Here is a 16137-nt window from a genome sequence, read left to right as displayed (position 1 = left end):
GTAATATTTTAAAAAATACTTTTTTAAAAACACGCTTTAATGAAATGTACCGTACTCGTAATGGAGAGAACTCCACGACTCCAGGAAGTGGGCGCCCGAGGCCTACCATAATGTAAGGGGGCCGTGGTGATTTACAGCCAACGTCAGTTGAGCGTAGACAATTAGACCCAAGCCGAAAACATAACATATGAAAAATATTGTTTAAAAATATTTATTTTTTATTTTTAAACACATTCCTGCGGAGGGAGCTGGTAAGAACGTTGGGTTGCTCGGTCAATGGCCAGGGTCAACGGCGGCACCACGTGGTGTATTCCGCAAATATGCCCGACTGTGAGGGCGAGCACAAGCCGGCGTGAGTAGGTTAAACGTTGAGTTTTATAAGGGCACCACGGGGTGACCATCCCCTCCCCACCCAGCCCCTCCCCACCCTCCCCTCTCCACCCAGCCCCACCCCTCCCATTTTTGGATGCACGACGGACGGACACAATAATCCCCTGTGGGCTGGTGGTGTAACCAGGAGGTTCCTACCAGTATGATATAATATAGTATTGTCATCAGTATGACATCAGTATACCAAGTTTGCAGTCGATACCACATTGGGAAGTGGGTTAAAATTGAGTTACAAGATTTGAGGATACGACAACAACAATAGACAGAGTTTAATAAAAGCGTGTAATAATAATAATAAAAAAGGGGACGCCTCCGGCAATCGCGCGGTCGAGGATACTGGGGAGGCGGTCTGGGGAAGAGAGCGGTTCGAGCGTTTTGGTGGTGGGGGGGGAGCGCTTCGGCACGGATTTGCTTCACGATCAACGACCGATTTTTAACTACGGCCGCTGCCGCCGGTCCTCCGCACACGGGTCAGGCGGTGTCCGCGGCGGGGGTGGGGGTGTTGGTGTATTCGCTTCGCGGAGTCGAGCTTTTAAAAAGCCCCTCTGCGCCCTGCAGCAGTGGTGCTCTCAGTGGAAAATCATCAAGAACAACACTGACAACGACCAGTTGTCAGTGTAGTCCTTTAGCGTCCATATACTAAATGCCTCTGTTGATATGTAAACTTTGACTTTAACACAGCTATTTCTGTCACAAGCTAATCCCTCGACTATTTCAATGCTAAATTATCCTGCTCTGATATGTAAACTCCTTTGTCAAGGCTCTTCACGCTTCTCACCGAGCTTAAAAGACGCTCTGGTTTACTTTATAATAGTTGGTAATTGGAGGCCTTTAGCGTCCATATACTAAATGCTTCTTGTCTATATGTAAACTTTGACTTTAACACAGCTATTTCTGTCACAAGCTAATCCCTCGACTATTTCAATGCTAAATTCTCCTGCTCTGATATGTAAACTCCTTTTTCAAGGCTCGCCGCGCCTCTCACCGAGCTTAAAAAGACGCTGCGAATCTTAGCAGCGTTAATTGAAGCTCTGTCGTCTCGACAGTTCTGTTCTTTCACCTGAAGAAGGCTGCTTGTGTTGTGGCCGAAACGTCGTGAGAATTTTATTGTGTTATTTAATTGTATCATTTTATTATTTTATTCTCATTCTACGTGACTTTACCGAAAGAACCAAAGAAAACGACCATAAAGTGTGAAAATGCAAATGCCCGGCCGCCTTGTTTGTTGAGTTTCCCCCGATCAACACAATAACAAACACGTGATGTTATTTGTGTTCATTTCGGATTCCAAATCGGTCACGTACTGCCGGTATGGGGGAGGCTCGTGAAGGACGCCCTCCCGACAACAACAACAACGAGCGGAGTGCCGGGCGGCTAAAATGCAGCAAGTTGGCGCAGTAGGGGGCACATACGGTGCATCCGCCAGTCACCTCAGTCGGTCAACCCATGGCACATTGGGTCTGTCTCGTGACCTCCTGTGAGAGAGCATTCGGCACTTCACGTGGCCTCAAAGCGCACCGTGCCTGGCACAGGTGCTGTGGTGACTGTCACCTGCCACTTCGTGGCGAATGGCAGCTGTTGGTATGGGGCCCTGGTACCTGCATCCTACTCCCTCCCCTTTCAATTTACCCTCTCCCACTCTTCATGCGTCTGAGCTCCCCCCCTGCCCTATGGACTTTTCCGTTGCATTTGCGCAGCCTTGAAACAACAGCACCCGATGGCTGCGCAAACCGGGGCCTGCTTAGCCGGCCGGGCCCCAGTGGTCCGCAGGCACAAGCCGCCAGCGTGCACCGAATTTTGACGACAAATTGTTTTGCCCGGTTGCCAGGCGCGCGCCGTGTTTTCAGAGTACATTTTTTAATTTGCAAGCAAATTGAGATGCCGCGGCTCGGTTGAGTGGTGCTGCTGCTGTGTTTTACCTCTCATTAATGGGTAAACAAAAAACGCACTTTGCGGCACTTAAGTGACCAACATTTTAATTGGCCGTCCGATGGAAGTGGAAATTAGCGTCCAAATGGATGAATGCAAAAAAGTGGCACGTACCTGGTTTTGGACGGTTGTAATTATAATTACAATGATATACCTTTTTTTTACAAGGCCAAGTTCGTCCAGAGATCTCGGTGCGCCATGCACGAAGATAGGAAATATGAATACGACAGATTGTCCACTGGTCATACACGGGAAGTGCAGGCCTGCAGGCGAAATCGGCGAGTGACCTCAAGTGGGTTTCTATCTCTGTGGGCCTCTTTGTATCTCTATGGGTCTCTATGGGTCTCTATGGGTTTACTTATACGGTCCATGGTTTTGGTTGCTTGGCCATAGTCGTACTACTGTGGCTTGTCTGTAATTTTCCATTTATGAAGGAGATGTGAGCATCGGCCTGTTGATGTTTCGTCCGTCCTGTGTGGCCGTCCATCTGGCTGTCTCATAAAGATGAGCCATTGCAGGTCGAGTAAAGCACCATATCAGAGACTCGCCCTATGGAAAATCTCACTCGTGTGCCCTGGAGGAGGACCATTGCCCCAAACGTTGCCTCTTCTGTACATTTCCTCGTAAGGTCACTGTTATTGATGCGTTTTTTTTTTTGCGATAAAAAAAAAATCTGTCAACTCTGACCAAAGGCTTTACCCACAGACCAGCGCTAAAAGGTATCCCCCCCGCCCCCCTCAGCATCCCGGTCCTGTCTGCCGAGGTGTGTCCTCGCGGGCAGAGCCGCTAGGTCAGCCCCCTGGTCTCATCGCGGCCTATGGGCCGCACCGCTGCCTGGCACCGCCTTCATTATTATCATCGCCAATGCATCACTTCCTTGGACAGGCACGTGCGGGAAAGCGCCGCGTTATTCACACGTGACCCTGATTTTTCTTATTGATGCTTTATTGTTTCCCGCCATCCCCGCCTGCCCTTTGTCTCCTTCTCTCGGTAGAAGTTTAACGTCCACCGCGCGGCTGTGATCTTGCGACCGTCGGACGGCGAACTCAGGCTGCCGAGATACTCGGAGCATGAACGGGGGGGTGGGCTCGGGAGTCATATTTGTGAGCCGGCGTTATTATTATTATTAATATCGCACCCGCCCAGATTTACAGCACAAAGAGAGCGGTGATGGTAATTAACCTTTCCCGCAGTGTTGGTTGACTCAATCATGTGGATTTAATAATGCCATTAGTTAACAATCACCGTAGAATACCGTGCATTATTCATTGCGCGGTTACGCAGCCTGTTAGCACGTCACGCCGTTAAACGCTAACGAAACCTGGGTTCGATTCCTGGGCCCGTAGCCATTCGTGAGTGGCGGGTCGTCGACATCCCCAATGGTTCCCGGACCTGTGTAACGGAACGGCATTATGAGGTGTGGTCGAACAATCCCTGCGACTGACGTGGCGTGCACGGGGGGGGGGGGGGGGGGGGCCTTGATCCAGCGGTGGATTGACCAAAAGCTGGTAAACAGTAACACCGAGTTGTCAGCCAGTAAGGCCCTCAGGAGTTGAGTTGCGCTGAGAAGAAGTCAACCGCTGGGCCGTGATACCGAGCGTGCAGCTGCGTCCATGTTTCTTTGTGCGCGGGTGTTTTTTTTGTTGTTGCTTTTTTTCGATTTTCTTAGCCAGGTGTAGTGGATTTTTTTCTTTCTCCTTCTTTCCCTGTAAGCTACTGCCGAACATTTACTCTCGTGAGCGCTGCCAGAACGTTATACAGGCGCTCTGGAACAGGAAAAAAGAATAATGTTTTGTGTTTTTGCCATGGAGTTGAGGCTTGCGTACTGCAACAGCTGACGCGCAAGGCAAAGCAAGTTGGAAACAAAAATGACGCACACGTACGGATTGCGTGCATTAACGCTATCCAACGCATGTGTGGTCTCGGGGATTAAAATATTTAGCGGGCGCCGGAAGCTGTCGGGGCAAAGCGCGTCTGTTATTGCTTGCAAACGAGTGCAATTTTTTTTCCGCGGATTTTGCGTATCCCATAGTGTGTCTTTTTGTTTAACAACTCCTCTGATCAATTTTTTTCCACTTTTCAATGGGGGTTGGTCCCATCATTCGCAACACAGCTTCACACGAGAGCGGTGCGTGCGCTGCGATTTGGGGGATCCGTACATACCGCAGCGCAGCGCCGACCGCAGCGCCGCCGATCCGCTCTTTTGATAGCTCTCCACCAAAAGGCCCCCCCCCCCCCGATGCGCCGGTGACATTTGAGTGAAACATTTTAAAACGCCGTAGTAAAAGCGGTTCACCAAAATTGTGTGTGGACGGGCGGGGGATGCGCTTCGCGCGCCATTTAGAGAATGCTCCGGTGGTCCTGTGGCGCTCCGCTATCGACGCAATTAAGCCTCCAGAGTGTTTTCATGCTGATAGACATTCCAATTAAGGTCGGCTCGTCACGGCATCACGACACTTCGAAGTTCGATTCTTCTCCGCACGCCGAAGACCACCGTGTGCTTGTATCAGCGGTAGAATACATTTGCGGGCCGATAGCCTTTGGCCGTTGTTTAATTTTTGATATCGTGAAATTAAATGTCAGTGGTAAAAAAATAATAATAATGTTCATTGTGACTGCGAGCCAGAGGGGAATAATGTCATTTCCATGGAAGCCTGAGGCTGCCTAGATTAACTCGGGGAGGTTAGTTTGGGCGATTATGCTTTGTGCGTACGTGCGTGCACGTGTGCAAGACGTGCGTTGCCAAGCGACCCACGAGGTCGCCGTTAATTACGCTTCGGGGCGACAATAGCCGCCCATTGTTGGGCATTGGTAAATTTTGTGGCGGAGAGTCGAAACGGGACCGCGACAGGGACCCCGCGGAGGTTCGTTTCCTCTTCCCTGCGTTGGTGGTTGTCCCCCAGTTGCTGCTCAAATTACGGAAGTCCCCGTCAACTGCAGCCGCTGAAGATAATGGGAAAAATGTTGCACAATCGTGAATATTTAAGCCTCCGTTTCGGTATAACGGCGGTTGATTTTGGCTTTTTTTTCGCAGCAGTTGGCGTGCTTCGATACGAACCCAGCGAGTTCGATTCCCGGCCGTGGCTGACGCGAGCGGGTATCTGAAACTTCTCCTGGGAACCCACCCACCAAACCCACCCAACCAACCCCACCCCCTCCTTCACGAACACACTGACCAGCGTGGTGAAGCATGATGAAACGAGTAAAATGACTGGCGTGGCGAGACCTTCATCCAGAAATGGATTAACAAAAGGGCTGTCATGCAAAAAAAAAGTTAGTGCTGCATTCAGACTTCAAACCGCATTATCTCTACGGGTGTGTAGGGTGTTTCGTTATAACACCGCGATGACATTCGCGATAGCTCTTAAGTAATTACTTCTTTGAGTGCAATGGGAGCGTAATTTGCATATTCATTCAGAGTCGTGTGCGTCAGCTGGCAAAGAATTCTGGTCCAAAAGGTAAATTGGCTTCGTGGTCCTTGCTGTGTGACTGGTACTTTAAGCGGCAGAGTTGTGCAACGGTTTGCAACCTTTAACCTCCTGCAAAACTCCGTTTGTAGTTTCCACGCAAGCGTGTGAGGGTACTCAGATGCTCGTGGTTCCGCCAAAGCAAAATCGTTTGCGCACTTGTTGGAGACAGCGAGGGCTCAGTGGGTCACGCAAATTCGCGAAACTCCCTCCCCCTCTACCCAGTGTGAGCGTCAAAGTTGCCACCTCCAGTGTGGATAAAGGGGCGACGGCGAAAGTAGTTCCGTGAAGTCGTCTTTCGTTTGCCGTCCTGGCACTGGCCGGTGCACTGGTCGCTGCGATAGCCCCAATGGATTATTGCTTGACTTTTCGATTTGGCACGAGGAGTGCAAATTGAAGATCTCTTGGGCGAAAATCAAAAAGGAACTTTTTGTTAAAAAAAATCCTTAAACCGATTCATTCAGATTGCGCCCACTCTCGCCAGCAGTTCTCAGAAATTGATCATGGCTCAAGCCTGCGTAGTGTGAGTATGGGTCAGCACCATGCATAAACAGGGTGTCGTCCGTCGTAGGTTGCTGCTGCTGCTGCAGGGCTACGTGGTTAGCACAGGGCAGAAGCAGAAATATACACCATTGTACGGTAAGTCCTCGCTTAAACGCGTGGTGTTCACACGGCGCATTTTCTCTATAGTGTTGGCTCTTCCATTCGGGAACGCTTTTCTGACAGCGCGGAATGCGGTCGACGACGGGACTGCTTTCTTGAGCTGCGTGGCTGAACGGAATCTTACAGTAACTCGGAGGTGTACCCTCATCTCGGTTTTCTGTCCCGCCACGCGGCGACTTGCAGGTCGAGTTTGAGGCGCAAGCTGCGATTCAGCAGCTCGGTAATTCCTCGCTGCACGCGGTTTTCGCTGAACGCGACACTTTTCAGGAATGCATCTACTACCGCGCGATTACTGCACTGCACTATGCTCCAACGAGCCTGCTCCCCCACTCTCGCCAGCGCGCTCCAATGCGGTCAAATAGCCCCTGTGACACCCGCATGGTGCGTGGTATGGGGAGGCCCTCATCCAGAAGCGGATTGACAAAAGGACGGTGCGTGTTTTTGCATGTACGTACGCTGAGCTTCTTTCACGGGGAGCTGTAGTGTCGCGCTTAGCGCGCTGCGCTACGAACCCAGCGGCCCGAGCTCGATTCCCGCCCGCGGCCAACGCCAGCGGCGATTATTTCACCCCGGTCCTGGGTCTCCCCTATGGGTGCCTGGTGTGGTGTGTAACCATCAGCACTGGGGAGACAAAGGAGGCTGGTGCTGGCCAACCACCCCCTCATGTGCCGTGTCACCCTTCATAGGTGCTCGCTAATAGCACTTGCCCCGACAGTCTGCTAAGGCTATACGGGGGAGATTTTTGTTTTTGTCTTCTTTTGCACGTTGAGCTTATTTTGCACCGTACGTAGCCAACCGTGCCAATCGGAGGTGCGTGTGTAACCGTACTATTGTTTTTGCCATGGACTGGGCGCGGTGGGTGGTTGGGTGGATGAATGGATGGGTGGGGGTGTGTGTGACGTGCGTACGGGCGGACGAGCGACAGACGCACACAGCTGGCTCGCCGTGGTGTTTCCGTATCTGACCCTGCTCGAGGTGAGGGTGGGGGCGGGCCCGGCAACGGTTGCGTTCGAGCACTTCCATACAATTGCCAATAGCCATGGCAACCACACTCTCAGCGTAGCGAGATGCGTGCGGCCAATTTGACCCGCCATTTACCGTGGAGGTGGAGTACCAAAGAAAATGGGACCAAAGTAAGTAAGGGGTTGGGGGGACGGGGGGTGATAAAAGTGCAAAGAGCCAAAATGAAAAATAAACACGCAGCGGGGTAAAGATGATGATGATGTAATATTGGGAACGGCGGGAGGGTGAGGATGGGGGGGGGGGGGCCCATTTGCCGCTTGTCCCTGATGCACAATTTTCCAGCCAGTACCCTGCCATTGCCGCAGTTAGGTTTGGGCAAATGTGCGGTGTCCCGAAGCCATCGCCGCCTTCCGCCGCAGCGTGTTTCTGTTTGTGCCGCTGGCGTCCGGAAGGAGGTGAACGGGGTTGGCTCCCTCGGCGGGCAGCGGCTCAGCGGTGGCTATGAGATGCTAACTGCATCACCTGGTATGCAGGCGGTCGTGGGGTCCGATCCCCGACCCCTTGACGCCTGCTGTATATTTCGAGTTTGCGGTGTCTTTCATCTCGCGGAAGCGTGGATTTTTCTCCGGGTCCTCCGGTTTTTCCCTGCCACATTCAGAATGGACGTGCATTCAGAGTATTTGGCTGCTGCTAGAAATTTCTACGAGATGATGATAAGCCACTTCTTTGGGCTATCATGTTTGGCCGCCAGGTCGCTGATGAATAAAAGGCTATACAGCTCAGTGGGGCCTTACATGGTAAAAAAAAAATGTAGCACACTGGCGCTGTCAACTGCGGTGGTGACCCAAGTTTGGTTCCCAGCCGATAACACGAGTGGTGAGCGACATCTGAACCGGTCCTGGGTATAACGGTATTAATTATAATGATGATGGCATTTATAACGCGCCAAATTTTGCAGACAAGTTAACAACTCGGAGGCGTGGAGCCAAAGCTCATGGCTGCTCGAAAAGTCCTGACCCAACGCAGATAAAGAGGCCATGAGATGTTTCTTGAATGTTGGACTGCATTTGACGTTGCGCATGTGCAAAGGGCTAGAGTACAATTTGCATATCATGTAAATTTATATTTGCATTACATGCAAATGTATCATATTTCTTAGAAATTATCAGTTTAACAAAGCTGCCATTTTTTTGTTGAACAATTACACACGTCATAGCACCGCCCCATACGGGCATTTAAAATACGGTGCATCGTTGTGTTACGACTTACGAACGGGGCCTCGGGAACGAAGTGTGTCCGTACGTCGAGGACTGCCCCGTACGGTTAAAATAACCGCCACGACCCGCACGGCGTGGAGTGGGAGGCAGTGGATCGACGGCGGGAGCCGCGAGCGCGCGGGCAGTTGAGGCTTGGAGGATCTTGGGTTCGTAACGCGACGGCCCTGTGTCCTGCGTCGTTCTCGTGTCTTGCAGAGACAGGCCATCGGTCGCGAGCGGAGGCCATGGCGCCCTTCCTGAGGATAACCCTGTCCAAGTACGACCTGGGCACTGCCACCCAAGAGGATGGAGGACAGCCTTTCTGCTCGGTCAACATCAAGGAGTCATTGGACACAGGTGCATGTGTGTGTGTGTGCGCACTTGACAGTCCTCCGGCTTTCAAATCTTATGGAGATGAGGAAAAGCCAATCGTGAACGGAGAAACGGTGCGGGCCCGGAAAAAAAACGCACACAACGATAGTTATTCACACTTTTGGGGGGCTCTTGCCCCCAGGGAGCAGGGGGGGGGGAGGGACGGGGGAGGGGCTGGGGAGGCCCCACCACTACCACGTGGTCCCTCCGCCATCTGAGCTCAGTGCCACGTGGGGTTTTTTTTCGAGGCTGGACCCCTCGAGTAGTATTTTTTTTTTTATAGGACTCTCCAACTGGGGCTTTTTGCAGTAGGGGGGTGGGGGGAAGGGGGTTAAACCTCTTAACAGAAAAAAATAGTGCAGGCCAAAAGGGAACCAACACAAAGATTCTTCTTGGTTATTTCGGTAAAGTCACGTGACTTTAGCGAAAGAACCAAGAAGATGAATCCCTGCAGTCACGAAAGCTTTAAATCGAAATTCAACACAAAGTATTTTTTGTACAAGTTCCCCAGCTTCCAGATAAAGGACTACTCTTTAGCTTTCAGTTGGCCTTGCAATTCCACAGATTTAGATAATTGAATCGATTGGCGGTAGCCCGGGTCAAATATTGGTGGGCCGGGCATAGTTTATGTTTTTTTTCTGGGAGCGTCACTGGTACTACCCTGTCCTGCCGGAGGGCGACGCCGGGAGCGATGATGACGACGATGTCCATCCCGCCAGCACGACCATGACCGCCGGCCGTACCGAGAGAGCGCCCGGTGCGCCATTGCCTCCAAGTGGTCTCGCTCCCAAAGACAAAGGGGGTGGCCGCCCCCGTAAGAAGCAGAACGTGCTGGGGAATGACCAGACCTGCATCCTGATGTACTTTCAAAACAAGCAATAAACAGCCGTTGCCACGCACAAATCCCCAGCAGCCCCCATTTTTTATGGGTGTTTTGCGTTTGTTTTTTATTTCCATATTTGGCGTTGCGTATCGGGCTCAGTGCCATCTCCCGTCTTCATAGGCCTTCTGGTTTCGGAGTTACGGAGGTTTTGGCACCCCCGGGTCACGATGGTGACCCGGGTCACCGCCATTCGATTCAATTCACCGTACGACTTTCCGGTGGGAATGACGCGAGGCTGCGAGAGGCCCTCCGAAATCGAGTGTCGCCTTTGCAACAAGTGCGGCGTCGAGCTGAAGGGAGCAAGCAATGGTTGTGGGGTGTGGTGGCACTGGACATGGTGACCTCTATGACCTAGACCAATTACATTGCGTTTTCAGATTTCGGGCAGTGCCTTCTAGGCTTAAGAGCTCCCACATCTGCTTTGCGATGGTAGGGAGTCATTTCTGAATGTAAGTGCACCGCCCCTCTGCTTTTTTGTTTTGCTGGGCGAACTAAGCGAGGCTCGGCCTTGGTCACGTGACAACGCCTGTAGTTTTCCCCAGTGAATTCGTTCCGCGTGAAACGAGCCACTCCTGGATGTTTTACAGTGAGAAGAGTGACTGTATTACAGCAATCGCTATTCTCGACAGCCATCGGCACCGACAAAATCAGAATTTAAGTGGGTCCCTTTTTCCGCAAATGACTGTCGCATTGGGCTGTCGGTGTGCAAACGGAAAATAATTTGTACCCGGCTGGTATTGACCTTTATAGACACGTCTGACTGTGTGTTTAGGGTCTGAAATGTAGAGGGCAGTGAGTACATACTAGTCTAGACAACCTTAACGCACTTATTTAATGATTGATTTTTTTAGTTTTTGCTTCTTTAAACATGTCTGGTCATTCGGTTTTGCCGTATTACTCGAGCATGCGGAGAGCAAGACTCTTTTGCCCTACAGTTCCATGGCAAATTGGCAAGTGGGCCCGGTAGCACAGGGACAGCAGCACCACTACCAGACCCAGGATACAGTGTGGCTCACTCCGGCTCACGTCAACTCATTGACTTCACGACTGCTACCGAGGCTAGCCTGGGTGAAAGCGTGCAAGCGTGCAGTTGTCTGATATAAAAATAAAAGTGCGCCTGACACCAGGCAACCTTTCTTTTTTTTTACTTACCACTTTTTCCACCATGCACGCCGAACCGCGCGCCGAGTGCTGTACCGAGCCAGTCCGGCGCAAGTCTGGGAGGGCAGCACCAGCTTGGGTTTTTTCCACTGCAGAAACCGAGCCGTGCTGCCGGCATCGCACCCCCCACACACATCAAGTCGAACGGCGTGGATTGACTCGGCCCCCGGCCCCTGCTTTGCCCCCCGAGCCGGATGCCGATTGCTCGTGAGGCCGTCGTCGCACGGGTGGCTTCTGGCTCGGCTTGGCAAATAGTCGGTGGAAAACCACCCACACACCACGAAGGAGCGCCCTCTCCACCCCCCCACCATGCCTGGCACGGCTCGGATGTGTCAGCGGTAAAGGGGTTAACGTGGTGCCAGGCTGACCCCGGTTGGGATGGCTTTTTATGTACCTCGGACCAAAGCCTGCCAGCCCGGTTCGTGCGCCCGTAGCGCTCGTGGGAACGCGGCATTATCTGCTGCCGTCCGTTCGCTGACATTCGTCGCCTTTTGTTTAAAATGTACGATTCTTACTCACGCGGGGTGGCGGGGTGCACGAGGTGGGGGGGAGGGTCCCAGTGACTCGAGCTGCCAGATGTGGGGTGGGCCGTCTGAACCGCCCATTGGGCACGCTTGATCACCGCGTGACGCGCCGACGCTTTGTCGGATCGCGCACAACAAGAGGGGCGGCGAGCGCACGCATTGGGTGGTCGCGGGACGATCACTGCCCCCCACGTCGGGGGTGGGGTGGGTGCTTAGTCAACGAGCTTTCAAGTGACGGGGGGGAACACCCTCCCACGTTGCTGCCGCGACCTTCCTCGCTCAAACAAATGTGGGCTCGAGTAAGACGATGCTCTTTGCGTGCCGTGCAAAGTGCGTGCGTTTCGCTTGCTCGATCGAGACCAAGCTCAAGTTGTCATCTCGCCGCCCGGCCAACGCATTCCCCCACCCTCTGCGAGTCCTTTTAATGCAACGGACACGCTTTTCTTCTCCCAATTATATTTTGGGACTGCCGTGTTCCCACAAGCAACCGTGACTCATAAATCAAAACCCCAAGCATGTGTCGCATTGCTGCCAACTTCTGGCTACCTCGGCCCAAGCCCACAGCATTCACTATTCCCAGGAAGCCTCTTGTCTGAGAAACTAACCAGGCTCCAGCCGGCTTAGCTTCCAAGGTCCGACAAGATCTTAGGCATCGCGGTGGCTAGGAGATGTTAACTACCTCGCCTGGCATACCGGAGGTCGTGGGTTCGATCCCTTAGGCCTGATGTATATTTGCAGTTTGCATATTCACCCCGTGGTCGCGTACATTTTCTCCTGGTCTTCTGGTTTTTCACTCTACATTGAGAATCAACATGCGTTTAGATTATTTGTCTGCAATACATTTCCACATGATGAGCCGCTTCGCTGATCTATCACTTGTGATAGCCAGGTGGCTTCTGAAAAAGGGCTCCATAGCTCGGTTGGGCTTTACTTGGTAAATTATAAATAGTGCAGCGTGTAAGAGTATAAAGGAGGAAGCAAGTTCACGAGAATATTCACCACAGAGATTGCGTGATAATATCAGCTTTATTGCAGAAGCTGTAGATGGATTGTAGCTTCACAGGCCCCTGGGTAGATGGCAACGGCTTGGACAGGTCTTCATCCAGCAGTGGATCGAACTTGTCTGACGGATGAAATATTATTTATATGTATTGATGATCCACGTATGTATAGTGTGAAACGGTGCACTGATGATCATGATCAGGAATGTGTTTAGGATGTCCTGACTTTTGAGATGTTTTGCTTGGGTTGTTTGGCCAGGCCCTCTTTGTGCCCTCGTTTTCCATCCAAGTAGTCAAGTCGTGGTGCTGGCGGCTGAAGAAAGCATTCATTCCTTCAGTTAACTCATTACTTATGTAGTGACGACAGGGACGGTCGGACTTGAGGCAACACACGTTTATTTACACTTAAGGATATACAGCTTATACTCGAAGAGGTAAGCGGCCCTTTCACCCGTTCTCTAAAGGGAAGTATTCCCAAGCTAGTTCCCACCTATCTTCACACCCCTCCTCTCAAGGAGACTATCTGACCTGGCCCAGCCAAGGCACAGATCCCGACCACCAGCCACACAAATTCGGCCCTTAGAAGGACATCGACCTTCGCGGCTCTGGGGCCGCACCACTGGCTCGCTCTGGCCGGCTCTTAGAAGGGCAGCGATCCAGAGGAGTCCCAGGGTCTGGCTAGCTGGTCTTCAGTCTTCAACTGGTTCTTCTTCTTGACTCGTTCCCAACTGCCTCTCGCTCTCGAGCTCCCGTCTTTTATACGATTTCTGTGGGATCCCAGCACCACATCCACCTCCCCTCTAGAGGGGAGGGGTTCTGTGGGATCCCAGCACCACATCCCCCTCCCCTCAAGAGGGGCGGGGGGTTCTATGGGATCACAGCACCATAACCCCCTCCCCTCGAGAGGGGCCCCGGCTAGGGGTGTGTCATAACCGCCCCGTACAGGTAAGTAATGGGAGTTAGCCGGCGTTGGTGTGCGCGCGTGTCAATACCACCACCACACTTGCAACAAATTAAAAGTCCGCGATGATTCAAAGCCATGCTTTGCACTGCATTGGAGACAAAACAATCACCATTATAAAGAGCAAAGCCGCGTGACAGTACAAGGTAGAACCGAGTCACGTGTGACAACGACAAGTTTACTTACGCCCACCAGTGAATCAATTTGCAATGCGCTCCTCCTTCATTCTCCATTCTATGGTGAAGGAGTCGTGTTTGAAAAATGTTGGCCAAGCGTCCCAATGTCGGACCGCAGAGCTTGGGCAACGTTTTATTTGGTGGCGCCGGTTCCGGCTGCCTCCACCGCTTCGTGGTTTCCCCGGCGCTTCCGTGCGAAAAAACTTTGCGCGTCACATTCTTCTGCAGACTTTTCAGAAGCACATGTAAATCATAATAATAATAATTATTATTATTTTTTTATTGTTATTACGAATGGCTTTCCTGTCTGGAAACGAATTGGGCCGTCAAGCCACCCGATCACGAGGCCAAACTGAAACGACGTAGAATTCTCCAGTTAGTCCGTTGGGATTTTAGTTTTTCATTGCCCTCCAACTACGGTCGAATAACGGTAACGTGCACTCGCGTGATATCCCGACCGTCCGTCTGTTGCGTGGCTATTCGGGGCGGTGCCCTTTTGTTAAAACGAAAAAAACTGGCCGAATTGGTCGAAAAGGGTCGCCCAAAACCGACGCTTAAAGGGGGAACGAGCCTTGCTCGCAGTGACGGTGACACATTGCGTGCGACGCCACCCTGCGTCATCCACGTGCGACACCATCTCTTTGCCCGCACCTCCGGTTAGCCACGGGTGGCCACGTACGGTGCGAAAAGAAGTTCAACGTACTTGCATCTCCTCGTCGCACGGCCCGGAACGTAATTCGTTTTTATCTCTAACCTTGACACTTACCGTCACGGAACAACAGCAGCAACTACAACCACAACCACAACAACCATAACAACAACAAACGGGCAGGCCCGCACGTGCATGGAAAATTTAGTTTTCGCCCTTCATATATTTCTCGCCCAACCCCCCCCCCCCCCCCCCCCCCCCCCCATGGCAGATCGCGGGAAGACTCTGGTGCAGAAGAAACCCACGATGCACCCCGAGTGGAACAGCAGCTTCGACGCCCACATCTACGACGGGCGCGTGATGCAGTTCGTGCTCATGGTGACGCCCGAGAGGGCGCTCTCCGACACCACCCTGGGCGTCGCCTCGCTCGCCGAGAAGTGCAAGAAGGGCAGCGGCCGAACGGAATTCTGGGTAAGGCTTCGGTGCGGTGGGGCGGCGAACGCGGGGCGGCGCTCCGTCGCGACGTCTCCTCGCGAGCCGCCGTCTCGTGTTGCCCGCGGCCGCTCGCGGCTTGCGAAATGATCCTCTAGGATCTGAGGTTGACCGGATGGCTCTTAAGGTCGGAGCCCTGAGCCGTGGCACCGCTGAGCGTTCTGGGTTCTAATCTGGATTTCAGCCACAGCCCGTGATTTAATCCGGGCTCTCGAGTGCCAAGCCAGTTCAGTGTTTCTTAGAGTCATATTTAATTACTGCACCAAAAAAAAAAAAACCACCGCATCAAATTTGAACGTAATTTAGCCGAATGCTCGCGCTGGGAACTGTTTCGGTTCGACTGTTGTGCGTCGAACAGTACCGTCACGTGGCAGTGTGGGTGCGAAAGCACCGCTCCTGCGCCGACTTTGGAGGATGCTCGGAGGTAGCTCTGTGACGTCCCCACTGCTTTTGTGAGATTGCGACTGGATATTTCGTCTCGTGGCGCGCTAGCGATGGTACATTCGGGGAGAGGTTTAGGAGGTAAAAAACAAACAAACTTGTTTATTTGTAGATGAGATGAGTTGCCCCGAAAAGTAGGCTTCCACAAGCACTGAATTCATCCTGTTATCCACCGGCTCTCTTCGTGGATAAGCAGAAGTCATCCGGGACGGGTAGAAAAGCCATGCCTTTTGTGTGGCGCAAACGTCCCCTGCGCAGTGTAACCACGTGCAGTGTAACCGCCGCTGCCGCCCGGCTATGCTGAGCGTGCCGTTTTTTTTATTTCCCCCAGCTGGACCTAAAGCCGCAGGGCAGGATCTACCTCGTCGTCAAGTACTTTGTGGAAGAAGCAGGTGAGCCGAACGTTTGCGAGCCTCTAAACCATTTCTACCACAATGTATGTGTGTGTACGTACGTACGTACGTTGAACTTCTTTCGCACGGTACGTAGCCAAACGTGCTAATCGGAGGTGTGCGCGGGCGGGGAAGGACAACAAGCTAAACACGAAGAGCATTTCTAAAGAACTGAGTTTTCAATCTAGATTGAAAAGTGTGTAGCCCCAGCGGCTTCCGAATATAGGGAGAAAAAAGTGAAGAATGTGAAGTTTGATTCCCGAGTAAAGGCCATTGAGCTTAAGAAGATCTTTTTTTTTTTCAAAGGCGACTCGGCAGGCAGACGACATTGGCACGGATGGCTACGTGCGGCGCGAAAGAAGTTCAACATACACACATACAACCGCTTCAACCCACGCGCACGCTGCAGCAGCAGCA

General features: G+C 52.2%; 1 protein-coding gene across 6 annotated transcripts in view; it reads left to right on the top strand.

Annotated features, from left to right (window-relative positions):
* LOC116952362 (protein kinase C delta type-like) overlaps positions 1-16137 on the top strand; it is a 115441-nt gene that overhangs the window by 59677 nt on the left and 39627 nt on the right. For all 6 annotated transcript variants that reach the window (XM_032971642.2, XM_032971641.2, XM_032971644.2 and 3 more), the window contains 3 exons: positions 8885-9025; positions 14667-14866; positions 15660-15720. In XM_032971642.2, the coding sequence (XP_032827533.1) occupies positions 8914-9025; positions 14667-14866; positions 15660-15720 (373 nt within the window). In that variant the 5' untranslated portion in view covers positions 8885-8913. The remainder of the gene's footprint in view (positions 1-8884; positions 9026-14666; positions 14867-15659; positions 15721-16137) is intronic.

This window comes from Petromyzon marinus, chromosome 46, assembly GCF_048934315.1.
Source record: "Petromyzon marinus isolate PM22_M1 ecotype Great Lakes invasive population chromosome 46, UKy_Petmar_22M1.pri1.0, whole genome shotgun sequence".
Classification (NCBI taxonomy): Eukaryota; Metazoa; Chordata; class Hyperoartia; order Petromyzontiformes; family Petromyzontidae; genus Petromyzon; species Petromyzon marinus.
This window is presented reverse-complemented; position numbering and strand designations above follow the sequence as displayed.